We start from the raw sequence: 20,728 nt of genomic DNA, 5'->3' as shown, positions 1-20,728 counted from the left end.
ATAGAGTATATGTAGAGTCATCAAGTTAATTGACTGATTTCTTAGAACAAAGACACTAAGCTTTAAATTCTTGGCATATGTTGATGGGACTTACTACCTTGTTTGTAATACAGATCTTGTGTCTGCAAGTTGTTGCCAGCATATATTAGCAATATGATGGTAAGACCCCAAGATAAAATTCACATTTCCGCTGAAGCATTGAATATTTGCTTTTGTATATGTCTAATATATGTTTGTTTTGGTTGGCACTTTATCCTAGTTACTCAGATGAACACTTAAATTCCTTTTTTCTTTTCTAGACAGTTGAATCATTTGGAAAAGGAAAACAGTCTTGCAACTGTCTTTTTTTTTAATTTTTAATTTTTATTAACGTATAATGTATTATTAGCCCCAGGGGTACAGGTCTGTGAATCGCCAGGTTTACACACTTCACAGCACTCACCATAGCACTTACCCTCCCACATACCCTCCCCAGTGTCCACAACCCAACCACCCTCTCTCTCCCCGACTCCCCTCGGCAACCCTCAGTTTGTTTTGTGAGATTAAGAGTCTCTTATGGTTTGTCTCCCTCCTGATCCCATCTTGTTTCATTTTTTCCTTCCCTACCCCCCAGACCCCCCACTTTCCTCTCAACTTCCTCATATCAGAGAGATCATATGATAATTGTCTTTCTCTGATTGACTTATTTCGCTCAACATAATACCCTCTAGTTCCCTCTACGTCTTTGCAAATGGCAAGATTTCATTTCTTTTGATGGCTGCATAGTATTCCATTGTATGTATATGTGTGTGTGTGTGTGTGTGTGTGTGTGTGTATGTGTATACACACACACACACCACATCTTCTTTATCCATTCATCTGTTTGTATTTCTTTTCTATAGAAAAATCTTTTGCCCTTTTTTGTACCTCAGCTCATTCTTACTTTCCTTGTTCCGCTTTTCTCTGTTGTGTTAGCGTCCCTCCTCTACCTGCCAGTACATACATGTATACATACTCTGTTTTGTTTGGCATTGTTTCTCTTTTTCTAGGGAATAGTAAATTATTTTTCTTTATATTTGTTTTCTGTATATTTTGTGCTTCTGTGTTCAGCTTTACTTCTAATTGCCTTCTCTCAACTCTAAGGCTCAGAGGCAATTTTATTAAATAGGGTTTACTGAGGAATGTGGAAGAATGTCAGTATAATTTCTTTTGTGTTACTTCTTTTCTCCTCTTACTTTTAAAGACAGCAGTCCAGGCTAAACTGGAAATGCCAATATGCAATAGTTAACTTAAAATTGTTTATGGGAGCAAACTTAATCTCACTAACATACAAATTGCCAGTTATCAGTTTTTTCATGTTTGTTTGATGTCTTGGGCACTCCCTAGATGATAGATGTTAATATGTTATAATCTGCTAATATAATTAATTAAGAGTTAAGATTTTATTAGAATCTGTACTTAAAGGGAGAATACCAGGCAATATTTTAAGACAAGGCAAGTCATACTTGACAAATTTGGTTTATCCATAGAAAAAAAATACTATAATGGGGTTAGAGTTAAGCACAAAGACTTTATCCTGGTCAGAAATTAAATTTACTGAAACTAGCTACAAATAGGGTTGGCTGAAAGGCAGTTTAACCACATACATGGGGAGTTGGACCTGGAACTAGAAAGTCACAGACTGAATACTGTCTGTTCTGTCTTTACTGTGGGTCCTACAGTCTTTTCTTCTTACTTTCACATAATTTGTAATTCTGCTTCTCATTTTATCTGAGTTCTCTATAAGTAACTTGACTCAGTGTCCAAGATCTAAATTTTTAACAGAGCAAGTCTGGTCTAGGTACCTGGGCTTTGAAGCCATTTTCACCTAGCAGAGCATGGGTACCTAGTTACCACTGCACCATTAGAAATTGAGCGTAGATATGGACAATCGTATAGAAGAGGTAGGAGTTGTTTAGGTGCTCTTACCTTCTGTCTCATAAATGTCCATTTAAACTACGTAAAAGCCTATAAACTGTTCCTGATGTAGATATGCCAAATTGTATATGGTGATTCCTTAGTTTTTATAAAATGTATAGTGTTCTGCATAAACTTCTTGAGAATTTCTGTCTTTTTAAAAAATAATTCACAAAGGAGTTTTTGGCCAGTTTTTAAAAGAAGTGATTTAAGGGGTGCCTGGGTGGCTTAGTTCCTTAAGCATCTAACTCTTGATTTTGACCCAAGTCATGATCTCTGGGTCATGAGATCAAGCTCTGTGTCTGGTTCCGCATTCAGCAGGAAGTCTTCTTGAGAGTCTCTTCCTCTGGGCCCCCCTTCCCCATCTGTCTGGTGCCCATATACTCTCTCTCTCTCTGAAGTGAATAAATAAGTCTTTAAAAAAAAAAAGTGATTTACGATTAGTTGATGACTTTATAAAAAACAGAGCCAGGGATTAATTGTATTTTGGGACTTTCTTTTTTTCTCATTATATAAAACTGATGTGTTGAGTTAGGGCTAAACTCTTGGTATATGTTATTACAGCATGGAGTCATGATGAATAAAATTGCGTAAACTGGTCTGTTTGAGTTGTTTGATTTTAAAGCAGTAAGTCTTAGCAAAGTGTATAAGGTGTCCAGGAAGACAATGTACTTTGAAGGCAGTTTTTTCCAAACTAGTGTTTCTTTACTTTTTTGGGGTCTTCAAGATTCTGATAAAACATAAGTATTCTTTCTACAGAATAATACACACTTGAAACATAATACAATATTTTACATATTGTTTCTGGAAGATTATAAGAATACTCCTTGATACATCCTCAAATTCGTTTCCCAGTCATAATGAGAATTATCGAATTTTAGATTACATCAGATAATAAATAAATAGTTTAATACTTGATGTATTTAAAAATAATACACTTAATTATAATTTAAAAAAAGATTTATTCATTTTAGAGAGAGAGTGTGCTCATAATCGGGGAGGAATGGGGTGGGGAGAGAGAATCTCAAGCAGAGTGGAGCACGGAGCATGGAGCCTGTTTTGCAGTTCTATCCCGAAAATGATACATTTTAAATTTAATGTATAAACATTTTTAATATTTGGCATTTAAAAAATCTGTAAGTAAGAGTTATAATAATGACAAATACACAGATTTTATTCCTGGCTCTTTACTTTGGATGACTCTAACTCTAATGTTTATGTTATAATTTGCCTAAATATTCCCATATTACTGAGGTATTTTTCTTTTATAAATTAAAGCATGACAGGAATCTTGCTTCACTATGTCCTTTATTCTGTGTTTTGGATCATTTCTTTTGGCTAGAACTGTAGAGTTAGAATTATTGTGTTATAGACTATACTGTTTCTAAAGTTCTGATAAGATTGCCTGATTGCTTTCCAAATTTATATAGCTAATAATTTATGAAAATGCCATTTTTACCACACCATTGTCTATATTGGTTTTTAATCATTTTTTTGAAGATTTATTCATTTATTTGACAGAGAGAGAGAGAGAGAGAGAGAGCACGTGCATGCGGGGGTGGGGGACAGAGGGAGAGAATCTTCAAGCGGATTGTGCACTGAATGCGGAGCCTGAGGTGGGGCTCAGTCCCACGACTTAAGAGATCATGACCTGAGCTGAAACCAAGAGTCAGTGGCTCAACCAGCTGAACCACCCAGGCACCCAGGTTTTTATCAGTTTTAATATTTGTTAATTTGATAATTAAAAATGATGTCCAGTTATTTTTTGTTTTAATACTTGTCAGGTCATCAGGATAATCTTTTTGTGTCTTTCTTTTTTTAAATTTTATTTATTTTTTTAAAAATTACTAACATATAATATATTTGTTTCAGCGGTATAGGTCTGTGATTGATGTCTTTTTTTTTAAATTTTATTTTTTATAAACATATAATATATTTTTATCCCCAGGGTGTGATTGATAAGTCTTACACAACACACAGCCCTTACCACAGCACATACCCTCCCCAGTGTCCATCACCCAGCCATCCCACATCCCTCCACTCCAGCAACCCTCAGTTTGTTTCCTGAGATTGAGAGTCTCTTACAGTTTGTCTCCCTCTCTGGTTTTGTCTTGTTTCATCTTTTCATCTCTTCCCCTATGATTCTCTGCCCTGTTTCTCAAATTTCACATATCAGTGAGATCATATGCTAATTGTCTTTCTCTGATTGATTTATTTTGCTTAGCATAATACCCTCTAGTTCCATCCATGTCTTTGCAAATGGCAAGATCTCATTTTTTGATGGATGCATAATATTCCATCGTGTGTGTGTGTGTGTGTGTGTGTGTATGTGTGTATAAATATATATATACATATACCACATCTTCTTTATCCATTCATCTGTTGATGGACATTTAGGCTCATTCTGTAGTTTGGCTATTGTGGACATTGCTGCTATAAATACTGGGGTGTGTGTGCCCTTTTGGATCACTACATTTGCATTTTTGGGGTAAATACCCAGTAGCACAGTTGCTGGGCTATAGAGTAACTCTATTATCAGCTTTCCGAGGAACCTTCATACTGTTTCCCGAGTGGCTGCACCAGCCAACAGTGTAGGAGGGTTCCCCTTTCTCCTCATCCTTGCCAATATCTGTCGTTTCCTGACCTGTTAATTTTAAACATTCTGACAGGTGTGAGGTGGTATCTCATTGTGCTTTTGATCTGTATTTCCCTGATGCCCAGTGATGTTTGCTCTGATGCCCAGTGATGTTGAGCAGTTTTTCATGTGTCTGTTGGCCATGTGGATGTCTTCTTTGCAGAAATGTCTGTTCATGTCTTCTGCCCTTTTCTTGATTGGATTATTTGTTCCTTGGGTATTGAGTTTGATGAGTTGTGTGTAGATTTTGGGTATTTTATCTGCTATGTCTTTTATCTGATATGTCCTTTGCAAATAATCTTCCATTCTGTGGGTTGTCTTTTGGTTTTGTTAACTGTTTCCTTTGCTGTGCAAAAGCTTTTTATCTTGATGAAGTCCCAATAGTTCCTTTTTTTTTTCAAAGATTTTTATTTATTTATTTGGCAGAGAGAGAGAGCGAGCGCGCACAAGTAGGCAGAGTGGCAAGCAGAGGGAGAGGAAGAAGCAGGCTCTCCACTGAGCAGAGAGCCTGATGCGGGGCTTGATCCCAGGACCCTGGGATCATGACCTGAGCCAGAAGCAGCCACTTAACCAACTGAGCCACCCAGGCGCCCCCCAATAGTTCATTTTTGCCCTTGCTTCCCTTGCTTTGGCAATGTGTCCAGGAAGAAGCTGCTGTGCTGAGATGAAAGAGGTTGCCAATGTTCTCCTTCTCTTTTAAACTGTTAGGTTTTCTAAAGTTAAGAACTCTTTAAATAATGATACCAAAGTTCTGTTTGAATATACCGCAGGTACTTTTTTCAGTTTGTCTTTTCGTATTGGTGACAAGAAAATATTTATAAACACACAGACTTCACAGTTTTTGGGGGGGGGGTGGTGGCAAGATACAGGGTGATTAAAAAATTGAGTCTTTGAAAAGTAAATAGGTTATATAGGATTACAGTTGCTCGATTTTTTTCTGCTAAGTACAGTACAGTACAGTACAGTACCTAAATGTATTTTCTTTGATGATATTTTTTAATGACATTTTTTCATCTAGTTTATAGTATATAATACATATAACATACAAAATATGTGTTAAGACCTCTGGTAAACAGTAGGCTGTTAGTTAAGTTTTGGGGGAGTCAAAAGTTATACCTGGATTTTATTTTTTTAAAGATTTATTTATTTATTTGAGAGAGAGAGAGTGCGTGGGTGCCCTTGTACACAAGACCATTTGCTCATGAATGGGGGAGGGGCAGAGGTAGAAGGAGACAAGCAGACTCCCCCTCTGAGCAGGGATCCTGATGCAGGCCTCGAACTTATGACACTGAGATCATGACCTGAGCCTACATCAAGAGTCAGCCACTCAGGGGCGCCTGGGTGGCTCAGTGGGTTAAAGCCTCTGCCTTTGGCTCAGGTCGTGATCTCAGGGTCCTGGGATCGAGCACCGCATCCGACTCTCTGCTCAGCAGGGAGCCTGCTTCTTCCTCTCTCTCTGCCTCCCTCTGTGTACTTGTGATCTGCCTGTCAAATAAATAAATAAAATCTTAAAAAAAGAAAAAAAAAAAGAGTCAGCCACTCAGCTGAGCCACCCAGGTGCTCCTACACCTGATTTTCAACTACATGGGGGATGGAGACTTCTAACCTGCGTGTTCAGGGGGCAACTGTTTATAGTATGCACCAAATTATAGTATTGCTCTTATTTTTCTGTACTTGTAATGCAGAGATCATTTTTTTCTCAAGATTTTCACAAGCAGGCAGAGGGAGAGAGAGACGCATACTCCCTGTTGAATGGGGAGCCTGACGTGGGGCTTGATCCCAGGACCCCAGGATCATGATCTGAGCTGAAGGCAGCTGCTTAACTGACTAAGCCACCCAGGCATGCCGAGATCATTCTTTGTATACACAGAGCTCTGTACCTATGCACAGAGCAGTTGTATAGTACTAAGGAAATTATACATCACAGTCACAAAATCTTTCAGCAAGTTTCAGAAAATTAACAGAGTGATAGCTATTACCCTTATTCTGGCTCTTTCTTCACAGGTGGCTAAAATCTGATATTTTCTGCATGCTGTAAGTGAGACATCTAAGGCAAAATGATACAACTTCTTTTGCAGTATTCCAAGTCACATGGAAGATGAAAATGACTTTGTTCATCGTCAGATACTATCTTTTAAGAGGGAAAGTCCATTTGCCATAATGGCTCTATCTGTAGCACTAAAAGCCATAATGTTGAAATTAAACATGTAAGGATTGTAAGAAGTGAATGTCTTTTGTGCAAGAGTACACACATGGTCCATTCTTTTTTTGTGTGAAGAAAATAGAAGTTGAATTGCATATCTGGATATGTTGACAGAATGGTCTTTTCCACAGCTATGGGAAGACTCTGACAACATACTATAGAGGTTAGGTCTTTGCCTTCATCAATCCAGTAGCATGGAGCTTTCTTCATGGTTATCTTCCATGCTACTGGGTTAAGCATTCTGTTCTGTGAAAAAATTTTTTTTCTTAGGCCAAATTATATTGAATGCAAGTCAATTTATTAACTTGTTAGAAAGGAAATGGCAAGGTTACAAATAGAACATGCAGGTTCAGGGACGCCTGGGTGGCTCAGTTGGTTAAGCCGCTGCCTTCGGCTCAGGTCATGATCCCAGCGTCCTGGGATCGAGTCCCACATTGGGCTCCTTGCTCAGCGGGAGCCTGCTTCTCCATCTGCCTCTGCCTGCCACTCTGTCTGCCTGTGCTCACTCTGACAAATAAATAAATAAAATCTTAAAAAAAAAAAAAAAAGAACAGGCAGGTTCAGAGAGAGGGTATGGAAATTGGGAGGTTATATAGGCTGGGAAACAGAGTACGTTAGTATTTTAAAAGAGAAACTTTTAAGTTTTATTTTACAGGGCCATATAAATATGTCTGTATTTGTAATTACAAGGAGTAATAAGATGATCAGAGGTGCCAGGTATGAGAAAAAAGTGATAAGGATACATTTTGGGTCTGAAATTGGAATAATGAGATTTCTTCACCCAACTAGTGTTCAGCAGCACCAGGTAATAGAAAATCATGAAATAGTTTCAAGTAGAAGTAAAGCTGCTAGCAGTAAGTTCTAATTTTGATCAGGTTACTATTGCTGATAGGGATTTTTCTCAAGGTACAAAGTTGTAGAATATTTTTAAAATCCATTATGGTCTAATTTTTCTCTTTGAAAGTTCAAAGCATTGGCCTGCTCTGAAACAGTGACCACCCAAATTCCTAGTTAACACAGCATGTGACTTTTTTTTTTTTTTTTAAGGGGATAAGACAGGTACCTTTTGTATCTACCATCTCTTTTTCTACAAGGTTGAGGTAACAAAGGAATGCATTGTAGCTGCAAAAAAGTTGGCTTCTGGATTGGTGTGCTCTATGACAGTGGGGGCATATAATATAGGTCTTTATAAGAGTATAGAAATAACTTTGATGCTTCCTTTACAAATTAGTTTCACTTTTTTGAAGGTGTTGAATACTTTGTGTGTCACCTCATTTCTGTTGGGTTTTCTTCTTATGAACATTCCATTGGGATTTTTACCTTTCTTCAAGCTCTTGATTGATCTCTTTTGTACCTGGTATAAAGAGCAGTTTTAGGGTTTATTTCTAATTGTATTGTTCAAATGTTTTCTAATTTTTTTACTTATGCTTTTACAAAGTTTTCATTTTTATGCTACATACTGTAAGAATATAAGTATTTGTTTTAGAAATTATCAGAAGATAAACAATAATAAAATGAAACTACTTCCATCGCAATTCGTCACCCAACTTTAAAACATTACCAACTCATAGCCAGTTTTTCGTACAGCCTCTTTATTGGTTTCCTAGGGCTGCCATAAGAAAGTACAACAAACTGAGTGGCTTTAAACAATAGAAATTTATTCTCTCATGGTTATGGAAGCTGAAAGTCTAGAATTTACGTATTGGCATTGGTTCCTTCTGAGAACTGTGAGAGAGAATCTGTTCAAGACCTCTCTCCCGGCTTCTCGTGGTAGATAGCAGTTCTTGGTATTCCTTCACTTACGGATTTATCACCCCAGTCTCTGCTTTTTCACCCCAGTGTTATTCCTTTGCTTCTGTATCCTCAAGTGGCCATCTTCTTATTATAAGGACCAGTCATGTTGAATGTTAGGGGCCTGCCTGCCCTGCCCCAATGTGACCTCATCTCAACTAATTACATCTGCAGTGACCCTTTTCCCAAGTAAGACCACATTTTGAGTTATTGGGGCTATTAAGTCTTCACATACCTTTCTTGGGGGACATAATCCAGCATATAGTAATCTGTTACCTCCCTTCATGTTCTTACCACATGCAAAATACTTTCATTTCATCCTACCATCTCCCAAAGTCTTTTTATTTTTAAGATTTATATTTGTTTGTTTGTTTATTTATTTATTTGATAGAGAGAGAGAGAGAGAGAGAGAGATCACAAGTAGGCAGAGAGGCAGGCAGAGAGAGAGGGGGAAGCAGGCTCTCTGCTGAGCAGAGAGCCTGATGCGGGGCTCGATCCTAGGACCCTGAGATCATGACCTGAGCCGAAGGCAGAGGCTTAACCCACTGAGCTACCCAGGTACCCCACCATCTTCCAAAGTCTTAATTCATTCTAGTATCAGTGTCTGACTCCATATTGTTGCTTTTTTCCTTGCTACTGTGACCTAAACTTAGAAATTTTTGCTTAGCCCTGCACGTAGGCATGTTACAGCTAAAATTTGCAAAAACTGCTTTTTACTTGAAATATACCTCACCCAAGGAGATGAGGAAGTATATATAGAAATGACTAGGCTATGTTTAAGGTTTACAGGAACAATATTACCAGACTTCTATACGCAAAGTTCAGCTGACCAAGAACAAAGAAGTTACTTGACCTACCCTGAATGTGTACAGACATCAGTCACCTTTTGACTCCCAACTTCCCCCCACCTCTTCCCCCCTGCTTCCTAACATAAAAGCTTGAATCTCATGCTTGAGGAGATGGTTCTTTGGGACAGTAGTCCTCCATCTCTTTGACTGGCTTGCTTTCAGAATAAAATCTCTTTCCTACCCAAATATCAGCCTCTTGACTTACTGGCCTGTTGTACAGTGAACAGAACAAACTTGGGACTTGGCGGGGGGAAAAAAAGTGTGGTAAAGTGAAGAGCATGGAGAAAAATCAGCCTCTGTGGCACCAGTGAACAGATAAGTCTAAAAGCCGGGGGCTGAACACAAACATTGTGGAAGCAAAATACCTAATACTCCAGCCCTCAACCTAAATATAAGATATTATTAGAGGAAGACCAAGGGTCAGGCTACCCCAGTGGGCTTAAAGGACAGACCAGATGTATCCTATTGAATTACAAACCTGCTTTACTTCAGTAAATTCCTTTTTCCTTCCAGCTTCTCCCTTTAAAATGGGACTGTCGGGTGCCTGGGTGGCTCAGTGGGTTAAGCCACTGCCTTCGGCTCAGGTCATGATCTCAGGGTCCTGGGATCGAGTCCCGCATCGGGCTCTTTGCTCGGCAGGGAGCCTGCTTCCCTCTCTCCCTCTCCGCCTGCCTCTTTGTCTACTTGTGATCTCTCTCTGTCAAATAAATAAATAAAATCTTTAAAAAAATAAAAAAAATGAAAAAAGTAAAATGGGACTGTCTATACTATACCTAGCCCACCCCTGTATCTTGGAAGCAGATAACTTTTCCTTATTTCACAGGGTCACAAATGGAAATGAATTTTGTCTCAGGATCAACCATACCCAGAGTTTCACCCTCACCTGATTTAGATGATTCAGAAGATGAGATGTGGAACTTTTGAGATTACAATATTTATTTATTTATTTATTTATTATAGATGTTCATTTATTTATTTGACAGAGAGAGAGAGGGAGAGAGAGAGAGCACAAGTAGGCAGAGAGGCAGGCAGAGAGAGAGGGGGAAGCAGGTTCCCTGCTGAGCAGAGAGCCCGATGTGGGGCTTGATCCCAGGACCCTGAGATCATGACCTGAGCCGAAGGCAGAGGCCTTAACCCACTGAGCCACCCACGTGCCCTGAGATTACAATATTTAGATGAAATTATGAATTTAAGAGGTGATGCTTTGTCAGACATGCTGAGTTTCTTCCTGGTACACTTCTGCTTTTCCCTTAGTGTTCAGTTGCTTTTGTTTGATGTTTTGGGCTTGCGATTTCTCTGTTGTTTTGGTCCAGCCTCAGTCTTTGTTAGGCCCTGTATTTCTGGGCCTCAAGGTTTCAGCATTCCGTCCTCTTCCCCATGACAGGTCTACATTTGTGTCTTGGAAAGACTTGTGAGCAAGAGGGAGGGCTTCCTGCCTCTCCCCCAGCACTAGAAAACCTCTAATAGCATTGTTAACAGGGGTAGGAATTTAGGGTTGGGAATTTTTCCTTTCCCTCTCTTAAAGTTTAAGGGCAAAGATTTTTTTCTGTGTCTTCATAAGCATGGTGGGTCTTTACCCATACCTTGGATATGACAGGGTTTGCTTCCAGATTGCCAAATGCTTTAAGGCTTTTGAAAGGAGTGTTTAGGTAGGAGGTGGGATTTCATATCTTACCATCAGTAGTACCTGATTTGGTTCATCATGCCTGCACCATCAAAGTAGATTATTTCTGAGGATTTTGTCTCCTAGCTGTCAGTCCTCCCCGTGAGCCTCTTTAAAAAGTTTATGGAGTAGAGCCTGTGAATGGTTCCACAGTGTCATACTAGCCCACAGTCAGCCTTTAGCAGTGTGTTAAAATTTTAGCTAATTTCATCTTTATCTGCGCATCTTTATCCTTGCTATATCATTGGTGGATATTCAGAACATCTTGCAGTTCTTAGGGATTTGTGGGGAGAGTGTATATCCCCTTGGATTTTAGGCTGCTTGGTTGCCTCAGAACTGTACCTTTCAGTTACAGGAAGAACTGTGTTTTTATAGTTTATATGCCTTGTTCAGGTTAGGTTTAGAGTGATACTTTTAGCTACTTCTTAGATGGGATTGGAATCTGGCCCTTAAATCCTTTTCATACGAACCCTGTTTCTTTAACTTAAAAAATTAGGTTAAGAGGGCTTTATGTCCCTGCCTGTCGACACTGTCATGGTGGGTTTGCTGAAGAAGACCACCAGCCTTGTGGAATTGGCTGTGAAATCCACATGAGAGGCTAAGAATATTGTACACTAAGATTCTTGCTGTTCTTGAGCAAATTCCCAAAAATGGCATGTAGTAAGTATACAGAACAGATTGCAAATGAGAGGTTGAGTATGGTTGAAGTGGAATCAGATGTTAAGAAATTAGAAGATCAGCTTTAGGGTGCCCAGCTGCAAGAGGTGATTCTTTAGGCTGAAAATGAACTAAGTCTGGCAAGAAAAATAATATAATGGAAATCATGGAAGCCTTTAGTGGAAGAGCCTCTGGCCAGCCAATGGAAATGGCCAATATAATCATCATTAAATGACTAGTGTATTGATGAAAAACTGATGTAATTATATCTTGTATAGTAAAAAAAAAAATAAAAATTAGGTTAAAATACAACTTTTATTTTCCCTAAGTGAAAACTTCTCTGGCCAGGAATTTGGCTTGAGTATAGCTTTATTCACATACTTGACATTTTATTTAGATATAGTTTTGTTGTTTGGGAGCATTTTCTCAATAATCCTCAGTTATTTTACAACTTTTTCTCCTTGATCTAGTAGCTAATATTTAAAAATTATCAAATTACTTATTTCTACTTTGATTGATATGTCTTGGAGCTCTCTTGTTTCCTTTTTCTCTCTCTCAATATATATATATATGTATACACATACATATATGTGTTTTAGTTGTTTTATCTTCCTGATGGATTGACTTTTTTAATTTTTTTTTTAAAAGATTTTTATTTATTTATTTGACAGACAGAGATCACAAGTAGGCAGAGAAGCAGGCAGAAAGAGGAAGGGAAGCAGGCTCCCTGCTAAGCAGAGAGCCCGATGCGGGGCTGGATCCCAGGACTCTGAGATCATGACCTGAGTGGAAGGCAGACTGAGCCACCCAGGCGCTCCGGATTGATCTTTTTTTAATTAAAAAATATTCCTCTTTATCTTTAATAATCTTTTTTGGTGGGGGGAGAGACAGCATGAGTGGGGGTAGGGAGGGGCAGAAGGATAGGGAGAGAGAGACTCTTAAACAGGCTCTATGTCCAGTGCTGAGCCTGAGGTAGGGCATGATCTCATTATCCTGAGATCACAACCTCAGCCAAAATCAAGAGTTGGATGCTTAATTGTGCCACTCAGGTGCCTTTCTTTAATTATATGTTGTTTCAAGAGTCTGTTTTTTTAATCTGATAGAATGATAACCACTCTAGCCATCTTATGGTTGCCCTTTGCATGGTATTTCTTTTTTATATTTTTAAGTTATTTGTACTTCCGTAATTAAAAAGAAATGTATTTATTTTAGAGAGAGAGGGAGCTCGAGCAGGAGGGGCAGAGAGAGAAAGAATCTCAAGCTGACTCCACAATGAGCATAAAGCCCGATGTGGGGCTTGATCTCATGACCCTAAGATCATAGCCAGAGCCAAAAACAAGAGTCAGGCACTTCACTGACTGCCACCAAGCTCCCCCTTATTTGTACTTTAATTTGTACTTTCAGATCTCAAACATGCCTTCTGTAGACAGTAAATGAAACTTTTTTTTCTAAAGTCTACTTTATTAATCTCTTCCTTTTGCGTGTAATCACATTAAATGCTATTATTAATATGGTTGGATTTATGCCTGCTATTTTACTTTTTAAAATTTTTATTTTATTTGAGAGAAAGAGTATGAGCAGGGGATGTGGCAGGGGGACAAGCAGACTCCTCACTGAATGCGGAGCACATGGGGCTTATTCTCACAACCCTGAGATCATAACCTGATTCGAAACCAAGAGTTGGATGTTTAACGGACTCTGACGCCCAGGCACCCCTTGTGTTGCTTTCAAGACTTTGTTTTGTTTTGTTGTTTTTGGCTTTGATCATTTTGAGTGTGACTCAGTATTTATCAAGCTTTTCAGATATAGATTTTCATCAAATTTGGGAAGTTTTCAGCCATTATTTCTTTTAGATACAGCTTCTGTCCCTTTTTTTCCCTTCCTGGTTTTCTCATATATATATACACACACATACATACATACATAATGGTGTCCAATATTTTTTTGGAGACTCTACTATAGGTAGTGTAATCTAAAGATGACTCTTCTTTGTACTGTATAATCTTTATTGATGTATTTTTTTTAAAGTGTATTTTTAAAATTTTTTTAGAGGGGGGTGGTGCAGAGAGAGAGGGAGAGAAAGAGTCTTAAGCAGGCTGCATGTGCAGCACAGAGACTGAGGCAGGCCTTGATCTCACATCCTTGAGCTCATGACCTGAGTGGAAATCAAGAGTTGGACCTCAACTGACTGAGCCACCCACGTGCCCCTAAAGTTTATTTATTTTTTAAGTAATCTGTGTACCCAGTGTGGGGCTCAAATTCATGATCCTGAGATCAAGAGTCATATGCTCTCTCAACCGAGCCAGTTTATTGGTCTATTTTTAAGTTTCTTAATTCTTTTTCTATTGCCAATTCAAATCTACTATTGAGCCCCTCTAGGGAATTTTGAACTCTAAAATTTACATTTCATTGAAGTCTTTGTCTTTCAAGTCCAACATCTGGACCCCTCTTCAAAGGCAGTTTCTAATGTCTGTTTTTTTTTTTTTTTCTTGTGTATAGGTCATACTGCCCTGTTTCTTTGCATGTCTTACAATTTTTTCTTGAAACAACTTTTTAGATAATATAGCCACTCTGTAGAAGGGTCATTCCTTTTCCTTGTGGGTCCTGTTGTTTGTTTGGTCACTTACTTGTTTAATGATTTGGCTGGGCTAATTTGCTCATGTCTGTTTTCCCAAGAATATATAGTTTGAGGTAGTTTTGCTCAAATATGTACCTTAAAAACAAAACAAAACAGGCCTGACTTTTTAGGGTTGTCCGTAGGTCAACATAAACCACTTTATTAGTCAAAGATTGTGCTTAAGCCCCATTAGCTAGTTAGATTTTCACCCTTTATCATTTAATGTGTGTGATTTAGAGATTATTTTCTAAGTAGATCTGAGTTTCTCTCTCCAATTGTTCCTGATGCACACAGTCTTTCAGACCATCATGTATGAGTATGATTTTATTTTCAAACTGGTAGCCCTTTGAACCTTATTGGCTGTGGATTTGTGTGTGGCTTTGGGAATGCTTTTAAGTCTGCCCCAAGTCCCACTTGGATTTTTCCCAGTTGGGTGCAACCTAGTTGTACATGTACATAGCCTTCTGGAATCCCCAAGGATGAATGTGAACCTAGGAGAGCCCTTATTTGTTGTCTTCTTCTCATTGTCTCTGTTAATCGTCAGGTTGGTTTTGTTAGTTTCTACTGGAAACACTCATACGTGTATGCTTCTTCTAGTATCTTGGAGCAACCAGTCCTGTCTTAGTTGCTTGCCAACACCTAATTCCTGTTCCAAATAAAGTTTGTCACCTCAGGCAGAGCTTTTGAGGTCTTTGCTCACTCCTTGCACCTTTCTGAGAACCTCTGGAACTGGGGATGGAGAAACACTCTGCTTCTCCTGAAGAGACACATGTACTTCAGCAGGGTGCTGGGAGGAGGGAAGGGTATACTATTTGAGCCCTTGGTTTTCTCAGATCATTTGTTCTACCATTGGGACTTCCATTCTTTTAGCAAGCTGTGGTAGGGATGCTATGGCCTCAGGATTCTTGGCCATTTGTTAGGATGGAATTCTACGAGTGAGAGCTAATAGCACTAAGTAGGTTGAGAGTCACTAGAGATTGGTTCTCCAAGGGTAAAAGTATAGCGTTAGGCTAAGAGCTGGGGGAGAGGGAGCCTTTTTAAACCGCATCCATTCAGAGGGTAATTTCCATCACACGAAGCTGTATGTGTGGTGGGGTGTGATAGGAGCAGATTATAACTCAAGTTCCACAGACTCTCACTGTTCTTACTGAGATTTAGTAGATTCTTTGAATAAAATTTCTACTATTTGATGCATGTTTTTAGGATAATTTTTAGAGACTTTTTTTTTTTTTTTTTTCCAATCCGTGAAGTGGTTAATTCACTGGGGAGAGGATCCATGATGGAGCTCTTCACTCTGCCATTCCAGAACTCTAGAAGTCCTACTTCCCCTTTCTTTTTAATATCATCATAATTTTTAGTTTTATAGAATGGTCAAATGGTGGTGTCTTTTCACTGCTTTGGAAGTTACTGAGAGATCCTTTAAAGACCATTGCATATTTTCCCTAAAGTTTGTTATATAAAATGTTATTGTTTTTGTTACTGTGCTCTGCCTTTTCTTTTTTTAATATTCTTGATCATATGTGGGTTAAAAAATGTATGTTACATTCTTCCATTATAATTGTTTGGTACTTTTCTTTGTGTAATTTGAATGGGTAAGGATGCTCTTATTCAGTGTATCTGGGTTGGTTTTGTTGTAACTTGGGATTTTGCTTGTTAGAGGTATAAAATAATTTTTGCAATTTAGTTCACTTTGAGTCCTTGTTTTTCAACAAAGGAGTTCAAATTAATTTACCTGACTTGATACAAGGCTTTTTTTGAGAACTGTGTTCTTGTAAATATTGTTGAGTGGTATTTGGCACCACAGTGCATAGTGGAGGGAACCTCTCTAGGTTTAAAAATACATGTGGTCCTATTGAAGTTGGCTGGGTTATACCTCATTAGTGTGCAGAAAGAAGTTGGTTTCTTTTTAGAAGTGTATCACCTGATTTTATATAGACCTTAATTTTTGTAAACTCAACTTCTAGTCAGCTGATAATTTTATCATCTATTTTTACCTGGGAAAAGGACCAGATGTCAGTCAAAGTTTCTGGGAGTGTTCATTGGCCAATTCCTCCAGAGACATCTCTGACCTCCTTAGCTAAAGTGTCTTTCTCCCCCCGCCCCCCCCCAAATGTCTTTCTCTAAGGTTCAGTATGTCAGGTTGGCAGGCTGAATGACAGCACATGTGGGATTCCTGTGAACAGTTGAAATGGCCTAAATTTTGTTGGGTCACTTAGGACCATCCTTAATCTCTTAGGTCCCAGCTCCCTCTGTTAACCTCCCTTAGGTATGCTTTCTTCCAGCAGAAACGAAAGACAAACCTCTTTTCACACTCTTGTTACAGAAATCATTTGAATATTGGTGAGGAAGTTTTAAGACCAAGGTGTTGTAGGCAGTCTCCTGGCCCCTGACCTCAGTGCCTGTGAAGATTCTTCTTTCGTGTAGGGTATTTGAGCCTAAGGAAGACTGAGCCTTTGTGAGACCCTACTGGGTCTCTCTCCATGTCCTTGTTTATGTTTTCATATTTGTAAAACTTAGATTACTGTCAGAAAAAATGAATTCATATTTTGAAGTAAAGCAGGTTAGATAGTAAACCCAATCTTGACTTCTGAAGATAATTGTAAAATTCATATCTATAAAGCACTTTAAGGTTTTTGCTTGATTTTGTTTATTTTCTCTATACTAAGACTTGCTACATTTGTGATGAACAAGGAAGAGAAAGCAAAGCAGCCACTGGTGCTTGCATGACCTGTAATAAACATGGATGTCGACAGGCTTTCCATGTGACATGGTAAGTATGTTTCTGTCATTGTGCAGAACTGAAATTCTTGTACTTTGTACAAGAGAATACCTTGTAAGTTAAAGGTTTAGGTATCCAGATATTTACAGTAAATTCTGTTGGGATAGTTTCTATGTTTAGATATAATAAAGATTTATTTATAATAAAGATGATTCTAGTAATTGAATTTATCAGAATTAATTTTGAATAGGTGGACTCTGGTTCTCATGTTTTATTTAGTTTCATTTTATTTTAAAGTATTGGTGTTGGTTACCTACCCTTTGATTTATTGTTAGGACTAAAAGAGCTGATATAGGTAAACTTACTGTAATGCCTGAAATATTAATATTAAAGATTTAGTGAATGACTGTGTTTCTTCATTTTTTGTTTAAGAGGGGAAAAAGCAGTTACCATCATATTCACAGTATATTAGTGGCTACTTCCTAAAAAGTTACTTAGATACTTTTCTTGGCATAAAATTTCGAGAGCAAAGATTATCCTAAAATAAAATATTCAGCGTAATAGGCAGCAGTTCAAAATTAGAGTCTGGGAATAAACCATGTATTTGTTAACTTTTAAGAATAGTCTATATCTAGCAGCCAGTATAGGCACTTGCTTTATTTACTGAGCTTTTAGTATATGGATTTAAGAAGTCCATTTTAGATTACTTTTGGGGAGTGGAAAAGAGTTTTGGTTTCATAAATTCTGTTAATAGTGAACTTAATTTTTAAAGATCTTGAAAGTTCTTTTTTGGGTAGAGATACATACTAATACTATGGTAATTTTGAAATGTTAAATAACATTGGCAGTTGACACTGATGACATTGACAAGATGATGGTCATAAACTTTAGTGCTTTGTGCTTTTTTTTTTAATGACCATCATAACTTTAGGTTTTGATTCACTGTCTTCCATTGTTTTTGACTAGAAAACACAGGTTATGTTTTTCTTGTCTGCTGTATGGTTCTATGACTGCGAGCATTTTCCTTATAACAGAATGTGATCTGCATCTCTGGGCTTATTCCATCACAAGTCATTTCAGCCCTTTGGAGTCCTGGCCTTACTGTTTGTACCTATGATACAGATGGAAAAAGCAAAATGAAGTGTTAATTATGGGGCTGGGGGGTATCTTAAAGCAATTTAATGTCTGTTTGTTGACATAAAATTTGTATAAGTCTTGATCCTTGTTAGAGATGGATGGATAAAAAGATTATTATAAACTACAAATGTAACTGTAGAAAATATCAGTCAAAGGTTGAGGTGAAATATACTTGGTCACAGTGAGAATAAAGCTTTTCATTTTCTCCTTTTCTCTTAGGAGATGTGTAAGGTTTAATTACAAATCTTACATGCTTGGAGAGGATTTTAATTTTATATATACTGTAGATTGAAGTTTAGTATGTGTTTTGTTTGTATTTTATGTATTTTTTTGGTTTTTATTTTCAGTGCTCAGTTTGCAGGACTACTTTGTGAAGAAGAAGGGAATGGTGCAGATAATGTCCAATACTGTGGCTACTGTAAATACCATTTTAGTAAGCTGGTAAGAATTTATCTTGAATTTAAAATGGTAACACATAGTTTTACAATAGTTTTGACTCTGTTTTATAAAAAAAGTGTAATAGCTATTCCCTTTCTCTTGATTTCTGCATGGGGTTGGCATGTTCTTTGCTGGAAATTAAAAGATTGAGTAATTTTTAAAGATTTTGCTTTGTTTAGGTGCATTTATAAAGGTGAATATTGTAAAATAATTTCTGTTAATAGTAAATGTTAGGATACATTTAGTAGAAGCAGCACATGTAAAGGACTCTATAATCTAACACTGTTTTCATTTAATTTCATTTTTTGATATTTGATTATATATTTCGTGATTTTTCTACCACTCGTTTCTCATTTTTTGCTAATTATTTCTTTACTTTCATTTTTATTTACTAGGAGAGAGTAAAACTAAAAGCTGTTTTGTAACTTAGTTGACTATCTTGAGAAAAATGTTTTTAAATACAACTTTGGGAATATTTCAGATTTTGCCAGTCTTTACTGTTACATAATTGCATGGATGATTGAGTTGGTAAAATTTGATTAGCTGTTACATATATTGTGTCCATGTTCCTTTGAAGGATCAATATTTAATGTCCTAAGTGTCTATTTTTTTAGTTTTTAATGATAACAATTAGATGTGTACACTGAAAGTTTAAGTGTTCTTTGTTTTTCTTTAGTGTTTTGGTTTCTTTTCCCCCTTATTACCTTTCCCTTGTGAGTGGGGCTATTTTTTCTTCCTTTCTTTTAAAGAAACAGTATCATTAGGAGCCCCTTTCTCATGAAATCAGCTCATGACTATTCTGGTTCATACATATTAAAATACTTAAGATTATCTAAATATATTGTTTGATATTGAAAACTTTGATTCATTTTAAGGGCTGACAAAGAATATTGAAGTGTTCTAAGAGAAATTTTGAGAAAGTAAAATTGAAAATTTTGCTTCCTAGATGTGAAAAGCATATCGGAATGTTAATTTTCTAAATGGAAGATGATATAGAAAAAATCTAGAAATAATGAAGATGGATTTTGAGTTTGTGCAAATAGTATTTTCTCACTGCTAGTTATAGACATGTTGGTATCCCATTTGCTAGAGAGGAAGAGTCTTTAATAATTTAGTAAGATTGTATAACTTCTACATTTGCATGGACTTTGAATACCTTTCGTAGTCATTTCTATTTAATTTAAACTGGTTATGGTACCACTAAGTTTTAAACACTTCAGATAACTCTCACTGGCATACTTTATTATGAAATTATATAAGTATTTTAAATAGAGTGTGCAATACTTTCAGTAATGCTTTGAAAAGTGCATGGGTCTAATGCTGATATTTCCTTTAATTTTTTTCTTATTGAACTGCAGAGAAGTTTTTAGCAAACTGTGCCTTAATACTGAAAATATGAGATTAAAAGGCTGCTTGCTTTTCCTAGTATGGCAAAAAATAACTCTTCAAATAATTTTCTTTTCTTCTAGTCTTGGCGTCCTTCCTCAGTATGGCATTCTCTGTTTTGGTTGAAAATCCTTTTCTTTTTTAAAGAAGACATTGAAAATTATAGTTGATTTCTTTAAGAGGTGGTTTTGTGATAAAATGACATGGCTATTGCTTATTTGAAATTATAGTCTGTTTTCAGACATTTTAATAAATGTACAAGAATATGGCATTCATGTTAAATTTAGGTTTAGATTTTCTTTTATAATGAATGTAATATACAGTACATATGGATGATTTCTAAACTGGATTATATAGTTCAAAATAGTGAGAATTTTTTTTTAACTTCAGTAGACATTTTTAAATACTACACACTTGAATAGGTTAAGCCTAACAAAAAGATTATTTAAAAATTTTTATATACATATACATGTATGTATATATATTTTCTTTTTTAGAAAAAGAGCAAACGGGGATCTAATAGGTCATATGATCAAAGTTTAAGTGATTCTTCCTCTCACTCTCAGGATAAACATCATGAGAAAGAGAAAAAAGTAAGTGGATTTGTTGTTGCTATATATGTAGCACATCTACTTAATAGATTTTTTTTTCCCTTTTTTAGATAAAATTAAGTTCTTGATAGCTGGATGGAGATGTTAA

At 37.0% G+C, this 20,728-nt stretch overlaps 1 protein-coding gene and 1 pseudogene across 1 annotated transcript in view; both read left to right on the top strand.

Moving 5' to 3' along the window:
* LOC111155496 (MLLT10, histone lysine methyltransferase DOT1L cofactor) overlaps positions 1–20,728 on the top strand; it is a 234,588-nt gene that overhangs the window by 95,252 nt on the left and 118,608 nt on the right. Inside the window, exons 6-8 of the mRNA XM_022515655.1 lie at positions 17,016–17,119; positions 18,553–18,646; positions 20,527–20,622. Coding sequence (XP_022371363.1) covers positions 17,016–17,119; positions 18,553–18,646; positions 20,527–20,622 — 294 coding nt within the window. The remainder of the gene's footprint in view (positions 1–17,015; positions 17,120–18,552; positions 18,647–20,526; positions 20,623–20,728) is intronic.
* LOC111155497 lies at positions 11,610–11,953 on the top strand (annotated as a pseudogene).

The sequence above is a fragment of the Enhydra lutris genome, unplaced genomic scaffold, assembly GCF_002288905.1.
Source record: "Enhydra lutris kenyoni isolate GAN:26980312 unplaced genomic scaffold, ASM228890v2 scaffoldscaffold42, whole genome shotgun sequence".
NCBI lineage: Eukaryota > Metazoa > Chordata > Mammalia > Carnivora > Mustelidae > Enhydra > Enhydra lutris.
The sequence above is the reverse complement of the archived record's forward strand: the minus strand, read 5'-3'. Positions and strand labels throughout refer to the sequence as shown.